The following is a 16,489-nucleotide window of genomic DNA, read 5'->3' as shown; positions in this document are numbered from 1 at the left end:
GCCAGCCACCCTCCAATACCACACGGAGTAAATCTCCACCTGGTTCCCCTCTGCGTCACCTGAGTAACGACCGGCAGCTAAGGCATTAACAACAATCACCAGCCGCTGCCATCTCGGAAGCACGAGTCGCTCTCTGGCACCTCCCAAGTGCTGGGCACCGCACCAGGCGCTCGAGACAGGAGGACTGCCCCAAGTACAAATAACAGCAGTTCAGAAACTAACTGGCTCAACGTGCACCTGGACAAGGAGCTGCAAGGACTGGTTCTTGTTCTCGTCTTCTCAATGGATGGGGGAAGGGGAATAAAACAGAATGGGACTTTAAAAAATAACGGCTGCCTCGCCTTTGTCCGAGAACATGGAGGACCCCCCAAGGCAGCCTCCTCTACCTGACGAGAGCCCGGGCTGTTGGAGTTTCCCTTCCGTCTCTGCTCAACACTGCCCCTGCAAACTCCCCACGGCCCAAGCTCTGCCCTCCGGGGCCAACAGAACAAGGGGAATCCCATTTCCACAAAAGGGCCCTTGAAAAGGGAAGAGAGCATTCCTGCCGCAACACCCTCCTCCTCTCTCTTACCCGGTCCCCGACCTGGAGGGTCCCATCCTGACCATCCTCCTCTGACCTTTTTCCTGCTGTCTCAACAACCTTCCTAAAATGTGATGCCCAGGACTGAGCACAAGCTGGCCATCTTGGTGCGGGACACTGCCACGTTGCCTTCGTGATCGCTACCGAGCCCGTGGTCAATGGAAACCCCCTATCTCTTTTAAGCAAACTCTTGTCCCGTCATTTCTCTGCCATCTCTTTGCACTTGGAAGTTGTTTATTGAGCCAAGTGCAGGACTTGTTATCTCTCCTTACAAAGTTTCCTGTTCTTGGGCTTGGCCCCAAATTCGGAGCCCCCAAAGGTCACTTGCTTCAGGCTTCCAGGCCAAACCCAGCCGTCTTTAGCACGCTGGGCGGCTGGCCTCCTGCTCCTTGTGTCCCTTCTGCTACTAGCAGAGGCCGGAGAGGGAGCCCGGCCCGACCCGACCTTCCCCCGAACCACACCAGGCAGGCAGGAGAGGTGGGGAGCAGGGGAACAAAGGGGCGCGAGGGAGGGGGCACCAGAACAATCGGCCTCCAGAAAAAGCATTCATCCCCTCAGTTTTGTCCATCCCCCTTCATCCCATCACAATCGACCAGAAAACAGCTGTAACCCCGAGGCCTCTCACTGAATGGTGGGACTCGCCTGATGTGGGGTTACCACGCGGCTGTCCGTCTGTGTGACGGGCAGCTTTGATCCACTATTGTCCACAGGCTGAATCTTCAAAACAGGCCTCCCGGCCCTGGGCATGTCCCCCCCTCCTGTGTGCAGGCCTTGCCCCTGCGGCATCTGCCAGCTTCTTCCCTACCATGCCCGCCTGCACTCTGTAACCCGAGAAGGGGAGCCCAGGGATACCCACTCCATTAAACATGGAGGAGAGGTGTGAGCATGGGAAAACATGTGCCAGGGGCCGGGAGCAGCCATCGCAGAGACCTCCCCGAGGTTGAAACCTTCCCCTGGGCTGCCCTGAGGTGGGGTCTCAGCTGGGGTGCCACCAGGGGTTTGGGAAATGGGACCCTGCCTCCCCGGGATGGTCTGTGTCTTCCCTCAGGGGTGGCCCCAAGAGCTCGGCTCGTCTTCCACAAAGCTTCCTAAATCCCAGAAAGAAAACCCACATATCAGTCTGTCCTGCCTCCAGGTCCAAACGTGGCCCTCAGAGGTCCTGCCAGCTTTAAATACGTGACCCCACAGTGAGCACAAGATCTGGCCCCGTCTTCCTGGGCCGAAGCGCAGCCCTTCGGCCACTGTCCCCTCTGCCCCTCAGGGTCAGCTGAGCTCACTGCATCCTCTCACGGGAAATCTGCTGAGACAGTGGGAGCCGCACCCCCGCTCCCAGCCAGTGCCAGGCGCTCCACGGCCCCTGGCTGACCTCCGCCCTGATGACGCTGCGCTCAGCCTCATGCAGCTGGACACCTCCTCCCCTGATCCTGCCAGGCCTTCCCAGACACTCCCAAATGCCCGGTGTCACCCTGGAGGCTGCAGCCGCTCACTAACAGTACGTCCTCTTCCTCTCATTCCAAGCAAAAACTCAGTCCCATCCAGCAGTCCAACCCTTGTCCGAATACATTATAGCTTGTCAGGTTCCCTCTGAAAAATGGGGCTTTTAGGGGGAGAGACAGTGTCTGAGGAGAGGACTGACTTCTGCTGCCTGGGTGCAGCCTCCCTAAATCTGGGCCTCCCTGAATCCCAGCACAGCTTCCCTGAATCCGGGTGCGGCCTCTCTGAATCTGGGTGCAGCCTCCCTGAATCTGGGTGTGATCTCCCTGAATCTGGGTGTGATCTCCCTGAATCTGGGTGTAGCCTCCCTGAATCTGGGTGTGATCTCCCTGAATCTGGGTGCAGCCTCCCTGAATCTGGATGTGATCTCTCTGAATCTGGGTGTGATCTCACTGAATCTGGGCCTCCCTAAATCTAGGCCTCCCTGAATCTGGATGTGATCTCCCTGAATCTGGGTGTGATCTCCCTGAATCTGGGTGTAATCTTCCTGAATCTGGGTGCAGCCTCCCTGAATCTGGATGTGATCTCCCTGAATCTGGGTGTGATCTCTCTGAATCTGGGTGTAATCTTCCTGAATCTGGGCGTAATCTTCCTGAATCTAGGTGCAGCCTCCCTGAATCTGGGTGTGACTTCTCTGAATCTGGATGTGATCTCCCTGAATCTGGGTGTGATCTCCCTGAATCTGGGTGTAATCTTCCTGAATCTGGGTGTGATCTCCCTGAATCTGGGTGTAATCTCCCTGAATCTGGGTGTGATCTCCCTGAATCTGGGCATAATCTCCCTGAATCTGGGTGCAGCCTCCCTGAATCTGGGTGCAGCCTCCCTGAATCTGGGTGTGATCTCCCTGAATCGGGGTGTAATCTCCCTGAATCTGGGTGTAATCTCCCTGAATCTGGGTGTAATCTCCCTGAATCTGGGTGTGATCTTCCTGAATCTGGGTGTAATCTCCCTGAATCTGGGTGTGGCCTTTCTGAATCTAGGTGCAGCCTCCCTGAATCTGGGTGTGGCTTCTCTGAATCTGGATTCAATCTCTCTGAATCTGGGTGTGATCTCCCTGAATCTGGGTGTAATCTCCCTGAATCTGGGTGTGATCTCCCTGAATCTGGGTGTAATCTTCCTGAATCTGGGTGCAGCCTCCCTGAATCTGGGTGTGATCGCCCTGAATCTGGGTGTGATCTCCCTGAATCTGGGTGTAATCTTCCTGAATCTGGGTGCAGCCTCCCTGAATCTGGGTGCAGCCTCCCTGAATCTAGGTGTGATCTCCCTGAATCTGGGTGTAATCTCCCTGAATCTGGGTGTGATCTCCCTGAATCTGGGCATAATCTCCCTGAATCTGGGTGCAGCCTCCCTGAATCTGGATGTGATCTCCCTGAATCTGGGGGTGATCTCCCTGAATCTGGGTGTAATCTTCCTGAATCTGGGTGCAGCCTCCCTGAATCTGGGTGTAATCTCCCTGAATCTGGGTGTGATCTCCCTGAATCTGGGCATAATCTCCCTGAATCTGGGTGCAGCCTCCCTGAATCTGGATGTGATCTCCCTGAATCTGGGGGTGATCTCCCTGAATCTGGGTGTAATCTTCCTGAATCTGGGTGCAGCCTCCCTGAATCTGGGTGTGATCTCCCTGAATCTGGGTGTAATCTCCCTGAATCTGGGTGTGATCTCCCTGAATCTGGATTCAATCTCTCTGAATCTGGGTGCGATCTCCCTGAATCTGGGTGCAATCTCTGAATCTGGGTGCATCAATCTACGAATGCAGCCCCACAAGGGAAGGGGCAGCACGACCTGGTGAAGATGAGCTACAGGATCCTGGATGGGTCACTTCAGTGTCTTCACAATTAACCCTATGACCACGAGGCAGCAGGAGTAGACAAGTGTGTGGAGCTGCATAAGGGATGAGTTCCCACAGCAGACACTCCCAGATAAATGAAATCATGGGTTCCTTGAGCATCAGAGACAAAATGGGTCTGAGCGATCTCTGATTCCTCCTAAAAAATGAGGAAATGCAGGCCCAGAGAAGCAGGGGTCCATGCAGTGGGGATGGAGAGGGGATCTGGAACCCAGGTGGGGAAGGAGGAGCTCGGCGTCCTCTAGCCCTCAATGACCTCCTCGCTAGCCCCTCGCTGCCCAGAGGAGAATGGCCAAGCAAAGACCCCGACAGGCACCGGTCTGGTGACCCACTCAGAGATCATTTTTTTTTCTTTTTTGTTTTTGCAGAGACAATTGGGGTTAAGTGACTTGCCCAGGGTCACACAGCTAGGAAATGGGACTAGATTTGAACTCAGGTCCTTCTGACTTCAGGTCTGGTGCTTTATCCACTGCACCATCTAGCTGCCCCTCAGAGATCATTTTAAAGAAGATCATAAAACAGCAGTCATGTTAAAAAGCTGCTTTCCTAGGAGACATAAAGGCCCACCCCTCCCATGACTAGGAGAAATGTTTTACTGCCCAGACTTTGAGCTCCTGGATGAAGCCGCCTCTGCTGTAACCCGGCCCAGAGCGCCCAGGGAGGATGGGGAGAGCTCAGCGGGGTGTGTAATCAGATTGCAGCACTTAGCAGGCCCACTCCCCTTTCTCTAAAGCAGCAAGGAAAGGTCACAAGATCAGAGAGCAGGTGCAAGTGGAGCCAAGTCTACACCTAGGTTTCCTTATGTTCCCCCCTAGACCTTTCACCATCATCCTCATCACCATCACCGCCATCATCATCACCATCACCGCCATCATCATCCTCACCACCACCATCACCTCCACTACCACCACCCTCCTCTTCCTCCTCCAAACAATAATATTCATAACCACCTCTTGTGAGTTGGCGATGGGCCCCGACAATATTCCTCTGGCCAAGAGGCCAGACTTGAGTCTCCCTTCTGCCATCTTCTTCCCTTCTGAAGACTCTGCCATTTTAGGGTTCTCCACACTGCTTGACATGGTCTCCTTCCGGAGCGGTGGCGACCCATTGCCATCTCCTACGACAGACTTGGAGGTCTTGTTTTTGTGTGGCGGTCTCTTTGGGGACGTGGTGTTACCGAGTGTGTCACCATCACATTCATCATGCCTACTGGAGAGAAGAGGTGGGCATTAAGAGTATATCCCAGTCCTGAGCACTCACACATTACTGATCACAACCCCCCCCCCGGGGAACTATGCCATCCACCAACTGACCAAAACCGCTTTCGAGGCTGTCTTGTCATTTGTCATGGGGGGTGGAGTCCCTTAAGCAAGGCAGCTCGCTCTTAGTGTTTTAGGGCGCGTCACACTGATAACTGGCACGGATTTAGGAAAAGCTAAAGTACCAGGTTTTCTCTCGTACTTTCACAGAATCTTATTTCCATTCACATTAGCCAGTCATAATAGAAATAATGTGCTGGACTGTCATTTGAAAATCAAAGAAAAATAACTCATTAGGATCAGCACGCCATGGCAAAGGCAGAGGTCGGAGAACGGAATTTATCATCTCGTCTGTCTGCCCGCAGCAGTCTGTATTCCAGAGGGTCAAAACCACGGGGTGCACTGGCCACCTGGATTCAATGGCATTGGGAGATGGAAGAATACGATACGATGCGGATGATGTGAATCTGTGGCTTTTTGAACTGTCCCTGGCATCCAAGGTTGCCCCCAGGATTCGAGACTGCCCAGGGCTCTCCACTCTTTATCCCAGACAGACGGTAACCCCACATGGTAAATACTTTTATTTGGTATTCAAAAAACGGTTTTTCCTATGGCATTTTCCATGCAACTGTGGTTTTTAATGTGATTGCCACGTAAGGGCTGATAGATAAAAGCTGCACCGCGGTCTGTGGCCTCCAGAAAGCTCAAACTTCTAAAACTCATCCTTTCTGTTCTAAACAGCAAGCAGCATCCGTGCTGGAGAAGCAGATAGACAGGGCTCAGAACCCAGTCCCCTTACTCAAAGACAACCCCCCCCCCAACCATTTGTAGTCCCTCTCCTGCCCTCCCCGTTCCGACAATTTAATCCAACATTTATTATGTGCCAGGGAGGGAGGAGAGAAGGGGGCCCAGGCCCTCCCATATGTGCTGCCGAGGGTCCCGTTAGGACCCTAATCTTCCAGTACACAATTCCTAGGAAGGCATAAACTCACTCTCAAATCTTGGATTTGGTTTTCTATCTCAAGTACCATTTTTAAGGGACCATCGCAAACCAACAAACAAGACAATCCTTCCCAAGACAAAAGGAAGTCCGGAGTGTCAGACAAAGTGCCACTTCATCATGGGCACACCTCAGGCTGCAGTAACTGCCTGGAGCTCCCAGGTCCAGGGTTTTACCCTATGCACGACTCAAATGGGCAAGGCAGTCTTCCCAAAGTAGCGTCCCAAAACACACTGAGTGCTGAAGTGCATAGCTTTGAAGCACAATTCGCACTATATTAGTCATTTGGTGTAATAATCTGCTAGTAGTGGGTTCTGTCATTTGGCTATCCACTGTGGGGGAGGGATAGTTGGAGGGAAAAAGGCCGGGCACACGATGGCGGTGGCTCTCTCTAGGACTGACCTTAGTGTCAGAGATTGTCAAGATCTTGATTAGACCTTGTCTTTGAAAATGATCTCCTTGCCTTGGATAATTACAGAGCCCTAATGGAGACAAAATTCTAATCATTTCATCCAATTTACAAGTACCTGGGCAGATTAGAGATAACTGAATGTCAGAAGGCTCAGGGGGTTCAAATCCTGACTTTGATATAAGATCTTGGGTAAAGGCCCCCTGCTCTAGCTCTATGGATGTTTCCACAACTTTAAACATTAGGGACTTTTGATTAGGTCATTCCCAGCTCCCTCTGCCCTGAATCCCATAATACCATGACCCTCTGAAACTTGGCTTGACCTGAGAGGGGCACTTGGCAGTATCCTCTGTGCCTTCAGTTCTGGGCTTACCTTTCAAGCTTGCTCTCACCACATGCCTCAGATTTCAAAAAGGATTTTAAATAAGTGAGACTGGCTGCATTTCTACCAGCCCTTCCTGCTCTCAATCAATCCCACAATTCTTTTCTAGGCTATCTGGATCAGTGAGCCCTGGAAGTCATTAAGAACTGAAGCTATAAAGCTCAACACTCACTCAGTGTTGACACTGGGTGCCAGGCAGAAGCTCCCTTGCTTTCTCCTTCACAAACACATCCCTGAATGAGCTTCTCTCTGCTCTGGGCCTGTCAGGGCCCTGACCTGCTCCTCATCCTACTTACAGCATTCTGCATGCTGCCGCTGGCCCTAACCTCGGTGTGGGGTGACCTGTCCCTCTACAAGGGTTCTCTCTATTTGTGTCTGTCAAGCCTGGTTACCAGGGGGCCCAGGATCCCCTCTCTGTGCTTTTCCCATGTGCTCTCATGGATTAAGCAATTTTAATTCTGCCTGCATTTTTTTTTTGCCCACACTTTTCTATATAGATGCCCATCATTTGTGATCAGAGATCTGTGCCCGCCTTTCTTCCCAAGATGTAGAAGATGGCACAAGGAGGAAGAGTGGTGGGCTGTCTCTCACCCATGCCAGAAAAGGTGCCAAGGGGGATGAGGTTATGGGGCAGTGGTGTAATACAGATGGCATCCATTCTGGCCCACCCTGTCTCCTATGCAAGAAAGGCCAGGAGGTCCCCCTGCAAGGATCAAAGTGGGGGCCAAGTGGGCATAAAGCCTCCCCTCCTGCTACCCATTCTCGGAGCTCTGCCCCTCAAAGTCAGTCCCTGCTGGGCCCTGCGGCCATTTCTGAGGAACTGCCTCTCCAAAGAACAAAACATGCGAATGGCCAGGAGCATCCTGGGTATATTTAGAGCAGGGGGAATCAAAGAACCCAAAGAGCTCCCTCAGAAGAAGGGATCGGAGCTGGGCCCTGACAGCACGATACTGATCCTGGCCAAGAAAACCATGAGACCGAAAACTGAACAGCTCCGACCCGGGCCGGCTGCAGGCTCCGGGGGACCCTCTGTAAAGCACCTCCTTAGCAGAGCCTGAACAGCCTCTTCCCTCAGGACCCGGGAGGTCTGGCCCACAGCCCCAGAGCTCCCCGAGCAAGGCCACAGACGGGAGGAGGGGAGAGGGGCCACTGAGAGGGGGGAATGACCTCAAAGTAGGAGAGGGGAGTGACCAGTGATGGGGAAGAGGGAGAGGGGAGTGGCCAGTGACTGGGAAGGAGACCGGTGAGGAGACCTCAGGGAAGCCGCCCCATCCCTAGTGGGTGAGATATGATGCATCCAACGTGTGCCCCAAGATCGGAGCAGGAAGGAGACCTGGGGGGGGGGGCGGAGCCGGGTGGCCCACAGGCCGACCTTCCCCCATTTCCGCAGGGCCGCGCGCGGGCCTCTGACGCTCTCTTCTTCCTCCTTCCCAACCCCCTGCGCCGGCGGTTGCTTCTGGGGGACCCCCGGCAGCTGTTCTACCTGGGCAGGGGCTGTGGGCGGGCCGCGGGCGGGGCCTCGGGAGGCCGAGGCCACTCGAGGCCCGGGGTGGACAGAAACGGCAGCGGGGCCGGGATCGAGGCCCAGACGCGGGCCATCCTAGGCTCGGGGTCCTGCGGTCCGATGTGGGGCAGGCTGACGTCAGCCGAGGACATGCCCTGGCGCCCCTCCGCGGGCCAGCCCCAGACTAGCGGGGCCCGAGGCCCTGACGAGGCGGATTGGGCCCGGCCTCGCAGCCACCGGTGGTTCAGGGCAGCGGCCTGCCGGGCCCCAGAGCGAGGCCTGGCACCTCTCTGCACATGCGCCAGCACAGAGCCCCTGCAGCGGCCCGACGGACATACGCCGAGGACCCTCGGGAGCCTCGCCCACCCCCACTGCCCATGCGCCAAGGGGCCCGGAGGGAAGTCTCGCCCCCGAGCCTCGCCAGTCCCTACTGCACCTGCGCTGCGGGACCGGGGTGCTTGGCCCTCCCCCACTGCACATGCGTCAAGGATCGAGCCTTTAAGGCCATGGCGGCTCCCGCTCTCCTCCACAGTCCCGCCCCGCGAGTCCCCGCCCCCATATCTCTGGGACGCAGCCGAACCCACGCCCTCCGTGAGCCCCCGGGGTGCCCGGCAGTGGCTGCGCTCCCGCGGAGGCTCCTGCCCGGCGGTGCCAGCGGGCGCATGGAGGCGGCTGCCCCTTTGCGGGCTTGTCTCGTCTCGTACCCGGCTTTGAGGGCTCTTTCGGCGCCCAGCCCCCATCTTCGGGGCCTACTGCTCCCGGGGCTGCAGCCCCTGCCGGACATGCCAGCTCCCTGCCGCGGGGCTGTGAGGGGCTGAGGACACAGACCACGGATATCCGCCCCTGCCGGCGACTCTGCGCCCCTCACCCGCGCCCCTCAGGGAAAGCGAGAGAAGCCCCACACGTCCGGGCGCCCGCCCTTGGGCCCGCTGGGGCCCGTTCAGTGGAGGCCTCCCACGCCCCATTGCGCCCCCTTTAGGAAGGTAGGGAAGCTCCAGTCGGTACAAGGGAGCCCCGTTCGGTGTAGAAAGCTGGACATTCTCCAAGGCAATAAAGCCTGACACTAAATGGCGGCCCCTCCAACATGTCCGCCTATGGCTCCTCCTAGGATCCCCAGAGACCCCCTTTTAATCTCTAAATTTCAAACTTGGGGGCGTCCTTCTGCATATGAATATGGACAAAGCACTCAGCCCAGCGCCTGGCGCATAGTAGGTGCTGTACCCCTTAGTACGTGCTGTACCGCTTAGTAGGTGCTGCGCCAATCTTTCTCCTCTTCAGAAAGGAAGGATGCTTGAGCATGCTTAACCAAAGCCAGGAATGAATAAAACTTTGGGGGTCGCTATTTCACCCCCAGACACTTCTAAGTTAAGGCCGAGTGTGGGTCAGAAAAGCATTTACCAGACTGCGGGCGTTGGTGCTAAATCTGGGCCATTAGAACCAATGCAAGGTGGTACCTGGTCTTTCCATCGTCATCTGAAACCTCACTCGAATTATTATTATTCACTGCAGAATTCTCAGAGCATTTCAAAGGGAGTTTGTTATACATCTTGGAAGCTGAAACAATAGAAAGTGGTGTTTCTTGTATTAAATTGTAACTGTTCTTTCCAAAATGATCCAAAAAGTAACTTGTAATGATTTCGAGGCTTGTTTTCAGAGGATTTTTCTTTACCTGTTATTGGGAGAAAAAAAGGTTAACTTTGAATTGCTTCAAGTTTTACAAAGTCAGGTGTTCCTAAGACCTTTTTGCTAAACATCGTTATCTTTGAATTTTTCCAGTTTAAATCTTTTCCCAGTTGAAGAAAGAACCCTTTATCTGATGGCAAGTACGTGGGGGAGTGGAGGGGTGGGTGAGAGACCGAAGGGCCTTGTCTGAGTGTTAACTGCCATCTCTTTCATGTGTGGCCTCGGCCCCTGGACAATTCGTACCTCAAATGAAGAAGTGCTTTGCACGGCCCCTGAGGGCCCTTCTAGGATCTTCTCCTCCTATTGTCAAAGACAAAAAATTAGGAGTCCCATACCCTGCATTGTAGACCCAAACCTGACCATTTTATTCCACATAATTTGAAATCCACAGAAGGAAAAGGGAAAAATGTCCAGACTGATAACTGATTCCCAGATGGTTATTCACAATCATAACACGCTCCTGCCTATAAGGTTTTAGACACTTCCTCTTGCCTGCAGGACATAAGACAAACTTGAACTTTGAACTTGGAGTTCAGATACATACTAGCCTTGGGATCCTGGGCAAGACACTTCTTTTCTCTCAGCCTCAGTTTCCTCATCTGTCAAATGAGGAGACTGGCTTCGGGAGTTCTGTTTCTGGATAGATGATCTCATGAACCCACTCATCTTCACAGCTCTAGCACCTGCTTAACTGTCTGTGCCCAGAACATGACATTCCCTTTAAAAGCATTTCCTCAACTTCCCCTCTTGGAATTTCCCACAACTCCCAAGCTCCCTCCTAAGGGAGGCCTCCTCTGATTCCTCCCCTTGCAGGAAATTACCAGGTAAGTCTCTCTCTGATTTCCTGACCTGTGCACACAGATTCTTTCAGTGGAACATAAATCTCGTGTCTGCTCCCAAGAGCAAGGAATATTTCCCTTTTGTTTTCATGTCCCAACGTCTAGCATAGCCTCAGTGCTTAGGAAATGTTTGTCGACTGAATGATTGGTTGACTGATCTTAAGGTATGTATAGAATTTTGACATTTGGACAAGGCTCCTTGTCATAGAGATTGTGGAAGGTGACAAGATTGTGGAAAGGGAGCCGAGGCACTTTTCCTTAGAAGAGAAGAGTCAAAAATGGCCCATCTGGGAAGAATTGACCATCGGTGATGAAAAATCATCTTGTGGGGAAAGGAGAGAGCCTGAGGGTGCTGGGCTGGGCCAGAATGAGAGTATGAGAAACGGCCCCCAGAGGGGGCACCTCTCCCTTCTCAGCAGGAGACTGCTTGGGTCAGCAGCCTTGGGCATCTTGCTGCCAGCCCCCACTCCTGCACTTGCCACCCCCCAACTTTCTGTCCCCTTAAAGTCACCCACCTTGTTTTCCTTATAAAGCATTTCTAGGTGCAGAACTTTGCGCAGCTCATTTCTGTTGTTTATGCTGTATTCACCTCGAGGATGTTCTTGGTCCAAGACAAGGCTTGTTTTTTTTAAACCCTGGAAGAAGTGGGAAACATTTGGTCGATCGAGCTCTTCAGCCCACTCTACCATGTCCAGTACTACTTCCTTCCTAGAGGTTGTTGGGGCACCCACACTGGCCCGGACACCTGGAAGGAGAAGCTCCCAAGGGGCTTGGCAGCAGCAGAGACATCAGCACTTACTTACCAGACATGTGATCATGCAGCGTTCATGGTCAGAGAAGGTCTGAACTCGGAGCTGGGCTCTGGCCCTCCACCTGACCTAGACCTGCAGTCCTTCCCCCTTGTTCCAGGGGCTCTCACTCTAGCACCTGGGGCAGATGTCAGATGCCCTCAACCCCAGTAAAATGGCCTTGTGTGGGGTCAGCACTTTATTTATTATGCCGGGAGCCTCATAAGGTTGATAACCCTTCTCCCTGTCCCCACCTCCACCTTCTGAGTGACATTCCCCACCCAAGTCCCTCATCAATCCTTTCTGCTTAGAGAGCAATGCCACCATAGCAGTGACCTTTTGTAGTGTGTACAGAGTGGAAGGGACATTGAAGACATCAGAGACAGAGAGAAAATGTGGGGAGGGAGCAGGGAAGGAGAAAAAGAAGGGAGGAAGGAAGAGAAGGAGGAGAGAATTTCATTGCTGGGGTGCTCACAACCTGTGAAGGCAGCTCATTCCATTGCTGAATGGTTCTCATTGTTGAGAAGGAGGGAGCCATCATTTAAATTTTTTAAGCACGAGATTTGATACTTTTGGAAAGAGACATTGAATCCTATAAAGCTGAAATTTGCTTCCCTGAATCTTTTGAGTTTGGATCCTATTTCTTCTCACAAAATAACAGATGAAAACAGAACAAATGTAGACTGAGCTGAACATTAGGAGCCTTTCAAACAAGCAAAAATGATTAAAAAGCAGGCCTTCCTCAAGATTAAATAGCTTAATGTAAATTGCCACAAAAGAGGCAAGAGAAAGCTTTTACAATAGAGAGGAAGGGGTAGGGAAGTGAATGAACCTTCTCTCATCAGAAATGACTCAAAGAAAAAATAATAGGTATAGAAATCTATCTTACCCTATAGGAAAATAGGAAAGGAAAAGGGTACAAGAAGAGGGAAGAACGGTAGAAGGGAGAGCACATGGGAGAAGGGAGTGGTCAGTAGCAGAGCACTTTTGAAGAGGGACAGAATCAAAGGAGAGAATAGAATAAATGGGCAGGAAAAAGGAGTTATGATGGAGAGAATTTTGAAGCCAGTTTCTCTGATGAAGGCTTCATTTGTCAAATAAGGAACAATCAAATTATAAGATCCATTCCCCAATTGATATGATCAAATGAAATGACCTAAAGATCTGAGCTGTCCCCTAAGGGATTGTGCATAACCTTCTAACAATACCAGTACGAGGCATGGATCCCAAACCATTCTTTAAAAAAAAAAATAAGGAAAAGGACCTAAATGCATGGAATTATATATAGTAGCTTTTATTTAAAAAAAAAAGGAAAGGATATATATATATATATATATATATATATATATATATATATATATATATATATATATATATATATATGTAGCAGCTTTTATTATTTTAAAAAAAAGGGAAAAGAAGCTATATGCGCAAAATTATATATAGCAGCATTTATTTCAGGGTAAAGAATTGGAAATTGAAAGAATGCCCACCAACTGGGGAAGGCTGAGTAAGTGGTGGTCTGCCATTATGATGGAATGCAATTGTTCTGTAAGAAATGATGAGCAAGATACTCAGAAAACCCTGGAAAGATTTCAGTGAGCTGATGCAATGTCCTGCAGACAAAGTGATAGCAAAGTGCTGGGATGCTCAGCTGTGAGTGACTTTTAGCAAAGTGCTGGGATGCTCAGCTGTGAGTGACTTTGCTGTTCTCAGCAGTACAGTGATCCACGACCACCCTGAAGCATTTATGGTGAAAAATGCTTTCCATACCCAGAGAAAGAACTGATGGTATCTGACTACAGATTGAAGCATTCTCTTTTTTATTTTATTTTTCATGGGTGGGAGTGACGGGAAATCTTTGTTTTCTTTAGTGACATGTTTATAGAAATGTCTTGCATAAGTTCACATGCATCTTTCTCAGTGGTGGGAGGAGGGAGAGAATCTGGAACTCAGAAGTTTAAAAACAAATTTTAAAATGATTTTACCTGTAACTGGGGAAAATATTAAAACTATCTGTAAAAAACACTAAATAGTCCAAACTTGCAACCCATGCAGCCTATAACATGTTTTTACACACATCCCCCATCATCCTGATCACTCTCCCTGATCAGTCTTCAGCTTATCAAAGGATTTTGAGGCCGTTTGTCATTCTGCAGATGAGGAGACAGACTCGTTGCAATGGCCCAAGGTCACACAGCTCATACCTAGTAGAGCCAGGAGTCCGATGCATATCCTGGGACTCCCCGGCCGGCACCCTGTCTGCTCCATCACTGCCTTAAGGCCTCAGGACAGCCTACTTCTGCAGAATAGGCTCCAAGCCCGAATCTTCCTGCCACCAGCAGGCTTTCCTCCCCCAGTGGAAACTTTTGAGAACAGAGCCCGGAGAGCCAAACTCTGCTTGGCACATGGCAGGCTCGCCATAAATGCTCATTGATGTGACACAGACTGTCAGGCTCCTCCCAGAGCTGGCCCTGGGTCCCCCCAGCCCCTTCCATTTCGGTGGCCACATGCTGCTTGGCCCCCCAGAAGACAGGGAGCTGATGAAGGACACCCCAGGGAAGCAAGCACTCCATGTGGAGGTAGCAGCCAAGGGGCTGAAGCCCAGAGATGCTCAGCCAGAAAACTCAGGAGATTCTGCAGAGCTCCTGCTCGCTTTGCTGGGTTTGGGGGAAGGCTGGGGGGCTTCCTCCTTAGACAGCTGTCAGCAGCCTCTACTAACCTGACACACTGAGGCTTTGTGGGCTTTTACTGTTGTTATCTATCAGTGGCCAGCAGACAAACTTAGCCTCAGTGTGGGTCTGCATCCTGCCTCCCCAAAGCCAGGCAAAGGAGCAGCCTTGTAAATCCTGCCCCCCTGGAGCTGGCAGAGGAGCAGCCTCCTATTTGCTGCCCCCCCAACCTGAGCCATCAGAGAAGCCTCCTGAATCCTGCCTCCCCCCCCCCACTCCGAGCCAGACAGAGCAGCCTATCTCCTGTCCCTTGGAACCGGCAGAGCAAGCCGCAGCCTTCTCTCCTCTCGGAGGCTGACAGAAGTTTCCCTTCTTAGGAGCGAGGCTTTAAACAAGGGCTGCCATGTGGCTGCTCCTGACTCCAGGAGGCCCAGCAGAGGGGCTGCACATGGCTGGGAGCCGGGCCCTCCAAGACTCCTCACAGGAAGGAAATCCCTGTTTGGAGAAGGGGCTCTCGGGAGATGTAGTTGAGCCTCTTCCCGGGCCATCCTTAGGAAGTTACAGGAAGCCTTCCAGAATGTCCAGGGCCGGATCCCGGCTTCCCTGCCCAGGAGCCCCAGCCCCTCACCCCGGGCCCCCTCCCCGCCTGCTCCCAGGGCGCAGGCAGGAGCCCGCCACTCCGTGGAGGTGCGGGGAGCTGGGGAGCTGGGGGCCCGCCCCGGGTGCTTCCGGTACCTTTCTGTGCAGAAATTCTCGGACCAGAGACGCCGCCACCTCCTCCACAAAGAGGGGGCCCATCCCTAGCCCTGCAGCCTGCTTGGGTGGGCTCCCCCGGATCTTGGCAGTAGACATTCACGACCGCTTCAGACAGAGCCTGCCCCCACTGGTCATTAGAATCCAGGGTTAGGAGGGATTCAAACCGGATGGGCAGCAGCAGGGGCAGCAGCCCAAAGGGAGCAGCCTATTGTCGGTTGGCTTGGCCTGGGAGTGTTGCCGTGGAGACCATGGCAGCCTGGAACTCCTCCTCCTCCCCTCCCCCCTTGGCATTCAGGGCAGGGGAGGGCTGAGAGGAGGGGAGGAAGCAGAAGAGGAGGAGCACAAAACTGAGGAGGAGGAGGAGCAGGAAGCGGAGGCGGGGGAGGAGGGCCCTCCTGCCGGTTCTGCCCCGTCGGGCATCGGGCTAGCCCTCCCAGCTGCTGGAGGCTCTCTTGGCTGGCCAATCTAGCGAAAGCTTTCTCTGTGTCTGGCCCCTGGCCCTGTTCTCTTGCTGGCTTCTTAAAGAGACTGTTTCAGAGAGCTCTCTCTCCTTCCTCCTTTCTGGACGTTACTTTGTCTACACTTTGTATCTCTGTAAGAAAGTACATGTTGTAAACACTCCTGCTTTCTGGAAGTTACTTTGTCTATATTTTGTGTTTCTATAAGAAGGTACTTGTAAACACTCCGGGTTTTGGAAGTTAACTTTGTCTATACTTTGTCTATACTTTGTCTATACTTTGTATCTCTGTAAGAAAGTACAGATTATAAACACTCCTGCTTTCTGGAAGTTACTTTGTCTATACTTTGTATCTCTGTAAGAAAGTACAGGTTGTAAACACTCCTCCCCTGGACTTCCTCTAAAAGCTCCATGAAGATGGGGACCCTCCGTCCTTGGTCTCCCCAGCACTAAGCCTGTCACCGGGAACACAGTAGGCACTTACTGCTGATACTGAAATTGAATCTTGACATCACCATTTAATCATTTTCAGATCCAGTGGTCACTTAATTTAAGGAAGGATCAGCATAGGAACCATGAACCGTGAGTTATAAGATTTCCTTAGAACATCTAGAACCTTGATTAAACCAGACTAATGCAGAAAATGAGCACTTAACCAGGCTTTGCCTGAATTTCACTTCACAGAGAAAAAAACCAGGAATTCTCTCTTCTTTTTGTGTTAGGATTCTTACCAGGTGCTGAGTCGGCTGTCTAATTTGGCATGGCACTTAACCGCTCTCTAGTTCAGAGTTCACACCTTTCACACCTTTAGAAGAGAATA

At 52.2% G+C, this 16,489-nt stretch overlaps 1 protein-coding gene across 6 annotated transcripts in view; it reads right to left on the bottom strand.

Annotated features, from left to right (window-relative positions):
- MINDY4 (MINDY lysine 48 deubiquitinase 4) overlaps positions 1-15,440 on the bottom strand; it is a 100,704-nt gene extending 85,264 nt beyond the window's left edge. Inside the window, exons 1-4 of one of the 6 annotated variants that reach the window (XM_074284563.1) lie at positions 15,192-15,440; positions 11,512-11,631; positions 9,929-10,143; positions 4,871-5,129 (exon numbers count right to left, since the gene is read on the bottom strand). In XM_074284563.1, the coding sequence (XP_074140664.1) occupies positions 4,871-5,129; positions 9,929-10,143; positions 11,512-11,631; positions 15,192-15,308 (711 nt within the window). In that variant the 5' untranslated portion in view covers positions 15,309-15,440. Of the gene's footprint in view, positions 1-4,870; positions 5,130-8,453; positions 9,409-9,928; positions 10,144-11,511; positions 11,632-15,191 lie in introns of those variants that run through there. The other 5 variants (XM_074284564.1, XM_074284565.1, XM_074284566.1 and 2 more) reach the window with 5 other exon arrangements.
- Positions 15,441-16,489: the final 1,049 nt, after the last annotated feature.

This window comes from Sminthopsis crassicaudata, chromosome 1 (assembly GCF_048593235.1).
Source record: "Sminthopsis crassicaudata isolate SCR6 chromosome 1, ASM4859323v1, whole genome shotgun sequence".
Lineage (NCBI taxonomy): Eukaryota > Metazoa > Chordata > Mammalia > Dasyuromorphia > Dasyuridae > Sminthopsis > Sminthopsis crassicaudata.
Note: the sequence above shows the minus strand (reverse complement) of the source record. Positions and strands in the feature narration are given on the sequence as shown.